Below are 15,332 nucleotides of genomic sequence, written 5' to 3'. Positions count from 1 at the left end.
TAAACATGTGAGCACTTCGCTACATGAGCATGCACTTTCATATCCACACACCTTTGTACACGCTTCTTTTACAGAGGCGGACGTGTGCCCCCTTGGTCTGCCTGGTGAACACTTACTCACCAAACAGGCTCCAGGAGTCTGGAGACTCCCAGATCCAGGTGGCAACTTGGTTCTCCTATTAATAAATAGCTTCCTAACTTTGACCAGGTTCTTAACCTTTTAGTCCAGTGTTATCTATGAGAAGAGGGTCATAGCATCCATCCTCACAGGGCTGTTATGAAAATTACATGAGCTAAGAATATATTTGAAGTGTTTAAGGCACTCAACCTTTGGCAACTATTACTATTCAGAGACCCTCTAGGTTTCCTCCATTGAGAGGTCTTCACGATTCCTCCCGGGACAGGGAGACTTAACTGCTTCATTTCTTTTCCCACAGAGCAGTACAAAGCTGCTTGTACTGCTTGGTTGTCTCCTCCACGACAGACCTAATTCCCCGAAGGCCAAAACCTTGAACAACACCTTTGTCACAGCGGCTAGCTGAGTGTCAGGGTGCGAGGAAAACTCAAGTCCATCACTATCGGATGCTGTAATGTGTAATCTGTAAGTCTGAGATGGGAGTCCTAGTTCTGCTATTCACTGGCTTGGTGATCTCGGGCCGGTCCCTGGGCATCTCGCATGCAGGGCCACCTTCTACCCCGCCCACCCCAGGAGCCGAAAAGTGCTCAGCAAAGGCGCAGAACAGACGGCAGAGCCGCCGCGGGATTCGCTTTCCCCGCATCCCTCTCCCACCCAAGCGGTCCTTCCTCCATCAGCTGCCGTCCCCGGCCCGGGAAAGAGTCCTAGGGTCGGCCCGGGCCCTGCGTGGTCTCGTTCTGCCAACAAGCAACGAGTCTCCGCGCTCAGCAGACACCACCAGAACTGACCTGTCCATGGATACAGCCTTCTCCACCCAGAACCTTGTTAATTGGATTTCAGCTCAGCTACCGCGTTTCAGCCTTCCCGCTCTCCGGAAGCAAACCCTTCGACCCGGAAGCATGTTCTGGCTGTGTCGCCTTAGAAGGGGCAGGGCGGGGCAGAAACGACTGCGAGCGCAGGAGCAACTTCCGCCTACACTGGAGGCTCAGACCCGATCCGCGCAGGCGCGAAGGTGTGTCCGTGTGGGAGGCGGGGCTAGCCGGACAGGGGCGGGGCTAGTCGGGCAGGGACGGGGCCTGACAGGGTTGAGCGGGCTGCGGGGCGGCTACTTGGCCTGACTGGCATTTGTGGGCGTGACCGAGGCGCCTGGTTGTCCTACTGGGAAATTTGACTTAGACTGAGAGCTTAGAAAACACGTGAAGTCATTTCCTGGCATTTCCTGCGAGAGAGCCTGCACTTGGAATACAGACGCGCAGGCTCTGCCCTACGCCTCGGGGGTGGGAGGCTGGGGGGGGGGGGTGTGTGTGTGGGGGGGGTGTCTCTGTCTCTCTCTCTCACTGTACTCACGTTGTTTGAACTGTAGTGTAAAACCCCTACAGTTTTTGCAATTGTTTTTCATAATGGCTATTTGCTCTTTTACGTTGTATGTTTCCCTATGAAAGAGGAAAGGCTTACCTGCCCTAAAAAGCATAAAAGTACTTCAAAGAGCAATATGGGTAAAAGTAGTGTATTCTGGCCCCGAGGGGAGCAGTCCAGTTTGTGGTAGGTATCCACATTCTGCTCTAATCCTGGTGACATCCCTGGAAAGCCTCTTCACACCTGTCCCCGCGGAGGCAACTTCGCCTTCTGAACAAAGGCAGGCGCGGCCCCTGCCACCGCACGTTCCTCATCCGTGGAAGGGAGATAACGCCTTCACGCAGGGTTCTTGTGAGGATTGAAAACGAGATGTCAGATGTTCACTGCGCACAGTCGTCATCGAGATGGTACTTTTCTTCTCCTTCAATAACTTAACCTGACCAGTCCCACCCTGGCGCGCTGTCCTTCTTCCCATCGCCTCCTTTTCCTGTGCAAAAGAGCACTTCTCTTTTGCAAAGTGAATGGTGACCCTCCTTGTTGTCAGTGCCGTGGCAAGTTTACTCAAAGTGTGCGCCAGGGGTTCGGGCTCTCGCCATGCTTTCCTGGCAATGCAATCCCCGGGTGCTTTATGCGTATAATGTACTTGAAGGGATTGGCTATAAGGCACACAATTAAAAAGGAAGAGCAGTTTGGGGCAAAGGATTAGCCCAATGCTCAGTTCATATACAAAGAGAGGACACTTGTTGAAAAGTGCCCTGGGGTTCGTTTTTTGACACAATTAAGTAGATATAAGCACCATGCTATCCTAAAATATTTCAAAATATGTCCATTTGACTTCTTTTTTTAAAACATATTTTATTGATTTTTTACAGAGAGGAAGGGAGAGAGACAGAGAGCCAGAAACATCGATCAGCTGCCTCCCGCACATCTCCCACTGGGGATGCGCCCACAACCCAGGCACACGCCCCTGACCGGAATCGAACCCGGGACCCCCAGTCCGCAGGCCGACGCTCCATCCACTGAGCCAAACCGGTCTCGGCCATTTGATTTCTTTAAAACTACTTGAAATAAATCCTTGTGTGGTGCAGATTGTATACACTCTAAGTTTGTTTTGAGGGTTTTTGGGTTCGGTGACAGAAATTCACTGCAGCCAACTTAAGAAAAGGGGATTTTACTAGGACCCATCAGGAGCTCACAGAATTGGTGAGAAGCTGGAGAAAAGGCTTGGGAGAGAACAGCTGCTCAGGAACTCAGATCCAGTAAGTAGGCAGCCATCTTCAAAACACTCAAACCTGACCTGTCCGATGGGGAGCACCATTTTCTCTCCCTCAGCCCCAACAGCTGAGAAGATCAAACATCATTGCCCCCCTCCCCCCATCCCACCGAATTTTTAATTTGAAAAATTTCACAACTACAGAAAAGCTGTAAAATAGTACAATAGGCATCCATATACTCTTTTTTATTTTGTTGACAGTATTACAGATATCTCCTTTACCTCCCTCCACCCAGCCCTGTCCCCCCTCCCAGATCTTCACCACTCTGTTGTCCATGTTCATGGGCTATGAATATCTATAATAATAAAAATGAAATATGCTAATTAGACCAGACATCCTTCCAGATGAAGCTGGGGCTGTGAGGAAAGCCTGGGTCCTGGATGCCAGAGGGAAGCCGGTGCCAGCAGCCAGGGGAAGGAAGGCCTATTATTTTTTTAAATAATATATTTTATTGATTTTTTACAGAGAGGAAGGGAGAGGGATAGAGAGTTAGAAACATTGATGAGAGAGAAACATCGATCAGCTGCCTCCTGCACCCCCCCCCCCCCACTGGGGATGTGCAACCAAGGTACATGCCCTTGACTGGAATCGAACCTGGGACCTTTCAGTCCGCAGGTCAATGCTCTACCCACTGAGCCGAAGCTCTATCCAGAGTCAAACCAGTTAGGGCAGAAGACCTACTCTTGCATTATTTCATGCATCAGACCTCTAGTAAGTATATAAGTTCTTTGGTTTATCTCTTCTCGTCCCCAACCCCCACATAGAGGTATGTCAGTCTGTTCCATACCTCCATGCTTCTGGTCTTATTTTGTTAGTCCATTCATTTTGTTCATTAGATATACTCTTTTTTAAAGCAATTTGATTGATTGATTGATTGATTGATTTTAGAGAGAGAGTGAGGGAGAAAGGGAGAGACCCATTTATTGTTCCACTTATTTATGCATTCATTGTTTGCTTCTTGTATGTGCCTTCTCCAGAGATCAAACCTGCGGCCTTGGCATGTCGGGATGACACTCCAGCCACCTGAGTTAACTGGCCAGGGTGGCTTCAATATACCCTTCGCCAATTGCTAACATTTCTGCACAATTGCTCTCTCCTTTTTGTTTGTTTTTGCCTGAACCATTTGGAAGTTAGCTGTACACATCTTGACACTTCACCCCTAAGTACTTCAGAAAGTATATTTTAAATCAAGGACAAAACATTCTTCTACCTAATACAATAAAATAACCACTCAGTAAACATTGACTAATGTTATAATGCACCACATATGCTAAATATTTAGTATAGGTGTTTGTTCTTTGTTCAGCTCCAAGAAGGCAGGGACCCTATGTGTTTCATTCACCACCACCTTTTGTCACTTGGTAGGTGCTCAAATTTTTCTTGAGCGAGTGGGTCATTTCCAATCAGTACAGTTTCATCCAATTTCTCAAAAAATATTCTAGAAAGAGTATCTACATTTGTACAATCAGATTGAATTTATTCTTCTTCATATTAAATTATATGATACTTCACAGTACTCTCTACCATTTCAAAAGGTTTCTTTATCATCTTAACCTTGTAGATCTTAAAAACAGGAAGGACCCTTGAATAATTTATGTGTTATAGCTTCTCTCACCTCTTAATTCTTTCAAACTGTGTTCAATTTGAAGAGGAAAATAGAACGGCGAGATGTAAAACTTTGCAATTTCAAGTTACTCTTTTATTGCTGGACTGTGATTTAAACATTGATGTCTAGGAGGTTTTTAAACATAAAATCATAACTATATTATTGCTTCATAGAATTCTAACAGTAAGGGTTAGCTCAATATAGGTTTCATTGTGGCTCATGCTTCTAGTGCAGAAGTTAGCGACCTTTTTTTGGCCATGCCCCACCTAAGCATCTCTAAAATCCTGATGCCCACAACCGCCCCCCTTCCCCCCCCCCCGCCGCCCCGTGAGATATAATTCTTATTATTCAAAAAGTGAACTCCTATTCATGTGGAGGAAGCCTAAAAGGCCATGAACTTTGTCTAAACAAGCTTCCAAAGAACATGGCATCCATGAAAGAGAAAAATAAAAGAACGAAAGGACAGTTGAAGTACTGAGGAAGAAATGATTTAAAAAATAACAACATGAAGTGATATGAAAAAATAGCAAATAAAGTTTCAAAACATATACGATAACTGAAATGCATAAGTATGTCACAATACATATTTATATACTGTATATGAAGCCCCTAGAACTATAAGAAATGCAAAAAATTCACTGTTAATAACTCATTCTCTAATTGCCCCCCTTCAAAACCAAATTGCCCCCTTATGGGGCGTGTACCCCACGTTGGGAACCACTTTTCTAGTGTCTTAAGCAAAGAGTAATTAGTGACATTTTCAAGGTACTGAGGAATTTGCTGACAAAAACGTTTGCCAGACAAATGCATTAATCGCAATGACTCCTCTTTACAGACATCTTAGGCCTCATCAATAGTGAAAATGACCTTGGGGGCAATTGAAAAACTAAAATCATGATTCCCTGTTGATATGGCATTCTCCAGATAAACCACAAAACTTTTATTGCAGCTTGCACATTTTACCTTGCTGTTTTCACATACTTCTCTGCTTGGCATAGAAATCTTGTAAATCAAACACACATTTGTGTTTCTGAAGAATGACTTATTACATCTCTGTCTTCTCTAAGTAGTACGATTTATATTGCTTAGACTTTGTTATGAAAAGAAGGTAGCTAGTATGAACCTTACCCCATAAATTTGACTGGGTAAGAAAATCACATTAAAAAAAATTTTTTATGTGGTCTTATTTCTGACTGAGCCCTCCTCATCCTGGATGGTTTGATGGGTTGAAGGCAGGAAATTCAACCTCATCTAGTATAGGGATTTTCTCCTCTTCTGAGGTTTGCATAAGAATCCAGAGGATGGCTTCCGTGGTGCTAAGAACACAGATGAAGACATTCAGTCTTCAGTCCACTTCATCTAATAGGGGTCATATCCACACCTCAGTGTTGGCTCAAGTGGGAGGCACGTGTTGATTGCATACTGAGATAGTTGGAAGAGGGTAGGGAGGGGGAAAACAAACATACATCATCACCTGACTAATGATAACCTTTTGAGAAATAATGTAACAAATAATTAAAATTTTGAATAGGTAATTACCATATATGTACAGCGTTCTTTGTCTTTAAGATCTCATAGCATGCATGATCCTATGAATCTATTTTTTAACAAAATTCTCAAGGTGTTATTTTAATGATTAAAAATGTAGTATATTTATTTCACAAATCAAGACCAGGAACTGACTTTTAAAATACTTTGAGTATATTTTGAACTATAAACATATTGACATATAAGAGCAAACTATGCAGGTTCTATTAATAGAAGTGCATTAAAAAGCATAAACTGATAGAATTGTAAATATTGGCAGTGCAATATAATGCCAAGAAAAAGCTGTGCCTGTCTTGAACATTGCCCTTGAAACTTGAGTCTGTGCTGCAAAAGGGCATTAGATAAATCTGTGCTTCAAAATCTATCCTATTTGCCATTTTTAAGTGATTGAGTTTAATCTTTAGGAAACTGCTTGCCATCCTAGGGGAGCCCGTCTGCTTCTTTGTCCTTCACAAGATCAACTGAAGATTTTTAGCTGTGCAACAAGGTTGAATTTCAGGTAATAAAAGAAAGCTAAACTCCTTTGACTTTTTGAATGATGATTTTCCCCCCAATTTAAGTATAAAGTTATGATGATTACTTAATGACAAAATTTTTAAAATTTATTTTTACGTAAAGGTAGCAAAACAATGTTAGGGCAAAGTAATTCGAAAGTCATCCATATTACTACTGCTAGCACAATAATTTTTATAATTATACATTATACTCCTCACATGCTTACATTCATATTTTACACTAGAGGCCCAATGCACGAATTCGTGCATGGGTGGGGTCCCTAGGCCTGGCCAGTGATTAGGGCTGATCAGGGCCGTCTTGTCCAGTCCCGATTGGGGCCAGGCCGATTGGGACCTCCTGGCCGGGGAAGGAACAGGGGGAGTGACCATGGGAGGTTGGCCGGTCAGAGGGAGGGACTGCGGAAGGTTAGCCAGCTGGCCTGGGGGAGGGACTGGCGGGGGGGAGGGACTGTGGGAGGTTGGCCGGCGGCCAGGGGGAGGGACCAGCTGGGGGGAGGGACTGCATGAAGATGGCTGGCCACAGGGAGGGACCAGGGGAGGTTGGCCGGCTGCAGGAGGTTGGCTGTGGGAGTGCACTGATTACCAGGGGGCAGCACCTACATTGAGCGTCTGCCCCCTGGTGGTCATTGCATGTCATAGTGACTGGTTGACCAGTCATTCCGATCATCCTGGTCATGCTGGTCGTTTGGTCGGAACAGTCGCTTAGGCTTTTATATATATAGACTAGAGGCCCGGTGCACAAAAATTTGTGCACTCGGGGGTGGGGGGGTGGGGAGGGGGTCCCTCAGCCCGGCCTGTGCCCTCTCGCAGTCTGGGACCCCTTGGGACATAACGACCTGCTGGCTTAGGCCTGCTCCCGGGTGGCAGAGGGCAGGCCCAATCCCTAGGTGCAGCCCCTGGTTGGGCTCAGAGCAGGGCCGATTGGGGAGTTGGGGTGCCGCCCCTGTCATGCAAAGAGCAGGGTGGATTGGGAGGTTGCGATGCCACCCTCAGTCACGCTCAGGGCAGGGCCAATTGGGGGGTTGGGGCACCGCCCCTGTCACACTCAAGGCAGGGCCGATGGGGAGGTTGCGGTGCCACCCCCTGTCACGCACAGAGCAGGGCCAATCAGGGGGTTGGGGCGCTGACCCGTCACGCACAGAGCAGGGCCCATCAGGGGGTTTGGGGCTCCGTACCCTGTCACGCACAGAGCAGGGCAGATCAGGGGGTTGGGGTGCCACACCCTGTCATACTCAGGGCAGGGCCGATGGGGAGGTTATGGCTCTACCCCGTCACACACAGAGCAGGGCCCGTGGGGGGCTGGGGGGTTTTGGGGCACCGCACCCTGTCACACACAGAGCCGCAGGGCAATCAGGGGGTTGGGGAGCTCCCCCCATCAGGCACAGAGCAGGGCTGATCAGGGGGTTGGGGTGCCTTCCCCTGTCACGAACAGAGCAGGGCGGATAGGGAGTTGCGGCCCTGCCCCCTGTCACACACAGAGCCGCAGGGCGATCAGGGGGTTTGGGCACTGCCCCCTGTCACACTGATCCCAGTGCCGGGAGGCCTTTCGGCTCCGCTGATCCCGGTGCTGGGAGGCATATTACCCTTTTACTATATAGGATAGAGGCCTGGTCCATGGGTGGGGGCCGGCTGGTTTGCCCTGAAGGGTGTCCTGGATCAGGGTGGGGGTCCCCACTGGGGTGCCTGGCCAGCCTGGATGAGGGGATGATGGCTGTTTGCAGCTGGTCACACACCCTTCACGGTGGGGGTTCCCACTGGGGTGCCTGGCCAGTCTGGGTGAGGGGCTGAGGGCTGTTTTCAGGCTGGCAGGTGACTGAAGCTCCCAACTGCTCCTTTTTTTCTTTTCTTTTTATTCTGGGCCACCTTTAGCTCTGGCTCCAGCTCTGAGGCCTCTGCTGCTGAAAGCAGGTATCTGGTTTGTTTGGGTTCTATATTCGAAACACTGTATCAACTCCAGCTCTGAGATCCCGGTTGGCTGAAAGCAGGTTTCTGGGGTTTTGTTTAGCTTCTATTTTCGTAACAATGTTTCAAACTGCAAGCTCAGAGGCCAGCAGCGGCAGGTGGGGAACATTGGAGTCCTCCGTCACTGAAGCAAGCAAGCCTCATGTTTGCTTCAAGCTGCCTGGCTCCCGGCTGCCATCTTGGCTGGCAGTTAATTTGCATATCACCCTGATTAGCCAATGGGAAGGGTAGTGGATGTACAGCTAATTACCATGTTTCTCTTTTATTAGATAGGATATAATATTCATATAACTTTTAATATTTATATTCCAGAAACTTATTTAGTTGCTACTGACAATGAAGATTTTCTATACCTTTGTCCTCCTGTTTTTTCCCCATCACTGTATTTTTGCTTTTCTTCTCCCATCTACTGAGATCTCCCGAACTTGCTCACCCTACCCTCCTTTAGCAATTTAATTTGTGTAAAATATTTTAATTTTAAAATAGCTCCCAAGGTTCTTGAATTGGGCTAAGGTCTCCCCTATCTCTAGACTACACTTCCAGTCTCTTAGATTTTCTTCTAAAATTTTTGTTTTGGGGGTTGGGGGGGGACAATGGGGGGATAAAGACACATATGTAATACCTTAATCAATGAAGAAAAAATAAAATTTTGTTTTACTTATAGCTTGAAATTTTTCAATATATCTGCAATGTGCTTTTGGTGTGATATAGGGGTCAAACTTTTATTTTCTTCATAAATATTTTCTAGCTTGAATAGTTACTTCAAACTAGTTATGCCAGCATCATTTACAAAATAATATTCTTCTTATTGAAATGTTTTTGTTATATGTTAACTTTTGTTATAAACTGGAATCTGCTTCTGGACTCAATTCTAATCTACTGGTTAATGCTATTTCCTCTTTCCCTTGAACTTTAAGATCATTTAGTTCAATTTCAATTTTAAAATCACCCTGTTGAAATTCAAATTGGAATCATATTACATTGAATGTTAACTTGGGGGAATTGGTATTTTATGACATTGTCACTACATTCAAAAATATTTATTCAGATCTTGATTTATGTCATTTAATAAAACTTTATAATAGCTCTTTTGTTAGCTTTATTCCTTTAGACATTTATAATTTTTATCTGTCATAAATATTTCCTCCTGTATCAACTTCTAGGTGCTTATTGTGACTATAGGGGGAAAAAGCTATTTGTTTTTGGCATATTTATCTTGTATCCAGCCACATTTCAACTTCCTGAATAATTCTTAGATTTTTTGTTTTTGAAGTATTCATTTAGATCAGCAAAAATAATTTAATTTTCCAGTGTTTATAATGAATATTTCATTCTATTGATTTGATGCACCATTAGCACTATTAGGGGATACTAATAACCCCTATTTCATGGCATTGTTTTGTGGGCTAAGACAAACACATAAAGTCCTTAGAGAAGTGGGTGGCACATAGTAGGGGGGTCCAAGAAATAACTAATATGATTACTTAACTATCAGAGCTTGTGAGTTGTTCATAGAAACATCATGCTGAAGAACCAAGAATTAAGCTATCATTTGCTGTTTTTTCTTATGTTTTCACTATTCTCCTTTTGTGATTCTCTTAAAATAGAATAACAGGAAAGAAGAGCAGAGAAACAGTCTATGTATGGAAATGGTACTGCAAATTGTTATCATTTAATAACCTCAGATTATTTTCCTTTGGGAAAGAAAAGTTAATAGTCTAACTAAGATTAAGGCTAGATATTGAATATTTTTGGTTTAACTCAAAAGGTGTTTTAGGGTTCATTTGTGCAGATCAAGACCTGTCAAAATTTTTTGCTTCCTATAATTTGTCACTTTTCTTCTTCAAAGTGATAAAGCAGTTGAGCCAATTGTGACAAATTCTATTGCTCCCTCCTCTCAGTAAGTTTTACTAATAACTGATTTAAAAATTCCTTCCTTATGATGTAATAGCCTTGGGCGGATGAACTCTTGGGGAGATGCAGCTGACAGACATTTGGAGAGGTAACACTGTGAACTGTTTTCACTTTCCAGGGCCAGGGCTGACAAGTTACATTTATTCCATTTGGATGACATTCTGAGACCTGTTCTCTTTACTGTCCCTGAACAAGAAGACCCTTGGCAGAGGGCCTAGGGCAACAAGATCATTAATTCCGTATCCGGCATTAGCCACATCCTGCTAAGGGGAGAGTGCCCTGATGACAGGAATGTCCTGTACGCGTTTAGAGTGGGAGGATGAGGGGAGAGACAGTGGGTGCCACTTTCTTCCTTAGGGACATCCTCCATGACAGCATTGGTGGAATCAGTAAGGGTCATGGTGGTGGCTGTTTCTGAAAAATTGGGAGCTGGCTGAAAAATCAAGTCAGGTATTTGCTAAATAATAACTGGTTCAGTTTCTACAAGGAGCCCAAGATGTAGTCCAGGTATTGTCTTTCAGTCTAATAAAATAGACCCTATAACTCTTCAGTTAAAATCTTTATTTTATTGAATTCAGAAAACTCTAAGGAAAGAATGAGTGAAGTGACGAAAACTATTTCCAGAATAGTTCTAGGAAATGATGACTGGATCAACTTCTGGGAACATGTGTCTTAGACACGTAAACCATACAGATAATTACCATCTCCTTACACCATTGCTTTAAATAATTGACAAATAAGGCCTATTTGGAGAAGATCCAGTGACAGAAACCTCACTCGTATGCAGGGTGCACTTACAGATATTTTTAAAAAACTCAAACCCATTGGGTTGAATTAATCCCTAATTTTTTTGAATGTTCAATGTACTTCATCTAAGCATATGATTTTTATCATCTAATTCTTGTGCCTGCACACTCCTCCCATTTCTAAAAAACAAAAACAACACATAAACGACACATTAAATTAAGGGCAGAAATTGAGTACAATCCTCTAAATCATGACACTGGTTTCAGCAGCACTCACTGTCTTCTAATATGAATCATGTATTTCTGATTAAAGGTAGGGGGTGAGGTGGAGGTAAAGCCCTCTTGTGGCTGAAAATGATGAAGAAAATAAAGTTTGCTATTTACATCACTCAGTGGAAGGGGAAATTTGCCATCACTGAAAAATATAAAACATTTATAGTACACAGGATGTATGCTAACACCAGTAGAAGGTAATTCAGTGGGAAATGGTTAACACAGCATTCCATGGACACTATATTGATTCTTGAATTTCAAAACTAGCCCAGACTAGACATCTTACTGATTCCTGCAAGTTGTGTCTGATTCTAGCTTCCTCCAGAATCGCTGCAGTGTAGCTTCATTCTGGAGCTTTCCTAGGTCTGATGTAATTCAGCATACTTTGGGTAATTCTAGAGTAGACCCATGCTAGTCTCTGTTATTGCAAAATTAGTAAAACACTGTGTGGTGGGCTGATAATGTCTCCCAAAGATATGCCTGACTCCTAATGCCCAAACCAATGTATATTACTTTTATTTTAAAAAGGTGTTTTTAGGGGATGATCACTTAGGAAGTTTTATAATGTCTAATTACTGAGGTGTATACCTGGAACTAATATGTCAACTGTAATTAAAAAAAATAATTATATATATATAGTCTTTGCAGATGTGGTTAAGGCTCTTGAGAATATCCTGGATTGTGCTGAGGAGCCCTAAATGCCATCACAAATGTCCTTAATAGTAAGAGATAAAACACAGAGATAGGAAGATGGAGGCACAGTTTGGGTTGTGGCCTAATGACAAGGAACACCAGCAGCAAGGAATGGATTCTCTCCTGGGGCCGCTAGAGGGAGCAAGGCTTGCTGACACTGATTTTGGACCTCTGGCCTCTAGAACTGTGAGCAAGTTTGTTTTAAGCCACCAGATTTGTGGTAATGTGTTATAGTAGCCTTAGGAACTAATACATATTGCTTAACTAGGACATTCATCTTTTTAGAAAATAATAGGTCAACATAAGAACCTAGTTAATAAGAATTAGTAAGAATCACCTAACACATTTTTGTGCGTAAAACACCAAAGTGCCTGCCATTTAAGAAAAATGAGAGGAACAAAAATGTTTATATTATTGGAAAGGTATATGGAGAAATATTTCAATGACATATATTTGAAAGATGCTTTGTGGCCTTGGTGCTGCTCAATTTGAAGTTTATCAACACTGGTTCTGAAACAGACTTTTTAATCCTTATACCGACATCCACAGACCTGGTACTAAATTAGAGGACGATATTTCCAAAACTATCCTATCATCTCCTTAGATTAGTAGCCAGTTTTCCCCTAAGAAGTAAATATAGAGACAGATACAAATTATGTGTCCAAAGGATGGAATTACTGCTGGTTTATAGCATAGTAGGGGGAACATAAGCCTCTGTATGCTCAGATGATAGAAGGCTATCTTATCTGTAAGAGCAGTCCTTTGTACTCCAACCCTCCCCTCCCCATTCCCAACCCACTTAGGTCAGGATGTCCTATTTTTCTTTCTCATGCTTAATTCTTATGAAAATAGTTTCATTCACATTCATGGTTTCAGTTGCCTCCTGTATGTCAGTGACTTCAAGGTCCAACTGTTAAAAAAGCCTCAGAAGATACTCATGACAATATTTCACTCAACTCAAACTTTGTCTTAAAAATTCTTTCGCTCATACACTAAAAACCAATTCCTTGCTGGCTTCTTCAATTTATCTTCATTGGTGCTCACTCTGGTTCTGCTAATACAATCAGATATTTTACTTTGCTTCAGCCCCCGCATCTAAGCCATTAACCAAATTTCCAGTTATTCCTTTAAAAAATTTCTTGGGCTCCCTTTCTCATCAGAGCTCCAACCCTATATACTTCATGCTTCCAGACCCAAGCAGCCTGCAAACTGGCTGGGTTAACTCCAGCTCTACTACAGTGGGGCCTTGACTTACGAGTTTAATTCCGTGACGGAGCTCGGAGCTCAAATTACTCGTATGTCAAATCAAGACGTGAACGAGTGAGACATGTGATGCTGGGCTGATGTTGTGGCATTCATTGTGACGTTTGCTGCGCTAACTAGCAGTGGGGTATCTGAAGCTGGCTTGTAACCCGAATTTTAGCTCGCAACTCAAAGCAAAAAATCCGCCGAGAGACGGCTCGTATCTCAAAAAACTCGTTAGTCGGGACACTCGTAAGTCAAGGCCCCACTGTATTACTCCTCTCTGGCTATCTTTCACACAGCTGTCAAAATGTTACTTAGTCGTAGTACTCACTTAGAACAGTAGAGTGGCTCCCTCATAGCTACTCACTACAGACCACACCAATTTGATTATACTCCATTTCCAGTGTGTAAAGATACTCATTTTTTTCCTGCCAGCCATGTAGTTCTCCACCACTGGTTGATTTGCTCAGAGAATCTAACATTGACCTGAGTAAAACTAATAATTACACATTTGAAAGCAATTTTTACTTTTATGTCACTTGTATAGTATGGATAACAGAATATGATCTATTATTAGATATGTTACTAGATTTTTGATTATTTGAAACTTTTTGAGTTGTCTTACCCACCATTGATGCATTAAGCGTCTTGCAGGAACTGGGTTTAGCATTTACTTTTTTATTTTTTTTAAACATTATTGATTTCAGAGAGGAAGAGAGAGGGAGAGGGAGAAACATTAATGATGAGAGAGAATCATTGATTGGCTGCCTCCTGCATGCTCCACACTGGGAACTGAACCCACAACCCAGGCATGTGCCCTGATGGTGGAATCAAACCATGACCTCCTGGTTCATAGGTCCATGCTCAACAACTGAGTCATGGCGGCTGGGCTAGCATTTATTCTTTGCTACTTCCCTCTGCCCCAAGCACAGAAAGGTGCACATTCAAAAGTTTGACAATAAAGTCATGAGCAGCTTAACATGTTCTGAGAAATCCTTTGTTAGATGATTTGTCATGTGAACATCATAGATTGCACTTACACAAAGCTAGATGGCTTAGCCTACTACACACACCTAGGCTATAAGGTATACCACTGTACGTGCAGTCCATCATCGACGGAAACATTATGCAGCACATGACTGTAACAGTTTCCTGTTCTGAACGTAGTGCTTAGAGGGAACATAAACTACCACACTATACACAGAAATTTGAAGGACTAATAATGGCAAATGACAAAAACATGAAAGGCTTTGATCTGTGCCTTTTTAAAAACTGCTGAAAACCTTGACTTAAATGAATATATTATTCACATAAAAATCCTGTAAGATCTGTGCTAATTCTCAGGAAAAAACACACAACAAAAAACAAAAACACAAAACTGTGCATGGTGACCCAAATGCTGAATCTGCATTATTCTCATTTATGTAACTGTATAAGGAAAACCATGTTAAACTAGGTTCAGAATATAAAATAGTAAAAATTGTCTCCACCCCCTTTCAGGCAAATAAGGAGATATTATTGATTGCCTATAAATGATAAAACAAGGTAGATAAGCAATATTGAATACGTTTGTTGATTCTTAGCTTAAAAAAAATCAGGTAGCTATCCCTAATTTTGGTCAAAATTTTTCATTCTTAAAGTCAGTAATCTATAGGCCACTAAGATGTTTTAAGGGAGCAAGTTCAAAGTATGTACAACATGTGGAATATTTTTTTAAAATCTGAAAAAACACTGCAGCACTTAGAAAACAGACCTATTTAGCAATGAGTATATTATTTCTACCTTTCAAACATAAACTAATATCAAACCTACTAACTTAGTTATTCCATTAATAGATTTAGTAACCAATTTTGACAAGTACCAATATCCCAACAAAGACTCATACATATCTCTGTTAATATCAGTTAAGAGAACATAAATTTAGTTCTATTCTCAATTACACTTTTCTCATGCATTCATACCACTGTATTAATGCACTGAAACAAATTACAGAACAAATTTTTAAAAATAATTTGAGTCCCATAAATCACAATTTGTTAAGGCTTACTGATAGGTTGAAAGGTTG

General features: G+C 42.6%; 1 protein-coding gene across 3 annotated transcripts in view; it reads right to left on the bottom strand.

The window, feature by feature from the left end:
- Nucleotides 1-1,077, bottom strand: part of NUP107 (nucleoporin 107) — a 51,220-nt gene extending 50,143 nt beyond the window's left edge. For 2 of the 3 annotated variants that reach the window (XM_059683545.1, XM_059683548.1), the window contains exon 1: nt 924-1,077. In XM_059683545.1, coding sequence (XP_059539528.1) covers nt 924-931 — 8 coding nt within the window. In that variant the 5' untranslated portion in view covers nt 932-1,077. Of the gene's footprint in view, nt 1-120; nt 235-923 lie in introns of all 3 variants that reach the window. The other variant, XM_059683547.1, reaches the window with a different exon arrangement.
- Nucleotides 1,078-15,332: the final 14,255 nt, after the last annotated feature.

This window comes from Myotis daubentonii, chromosome 2 (assembly GCF_963259705.1).
Source record: "Myotis daubentonii chromosome 2, mMyoDau2.1, whole genome shotgun sequence".
Classification (NCBI taxonomy): domain Eukaryota; kingdom Metazoa; phylum Chordata; class Mammalia; order Chiroptera; family Vespertilionidae; genus Myotis; species Myotis daubentonii.
The sequence above is the reverse complement of the archived record's forward strand: the minus strand, read 5'-3'. Positions and strand labels throughout refer to the sequence as shown.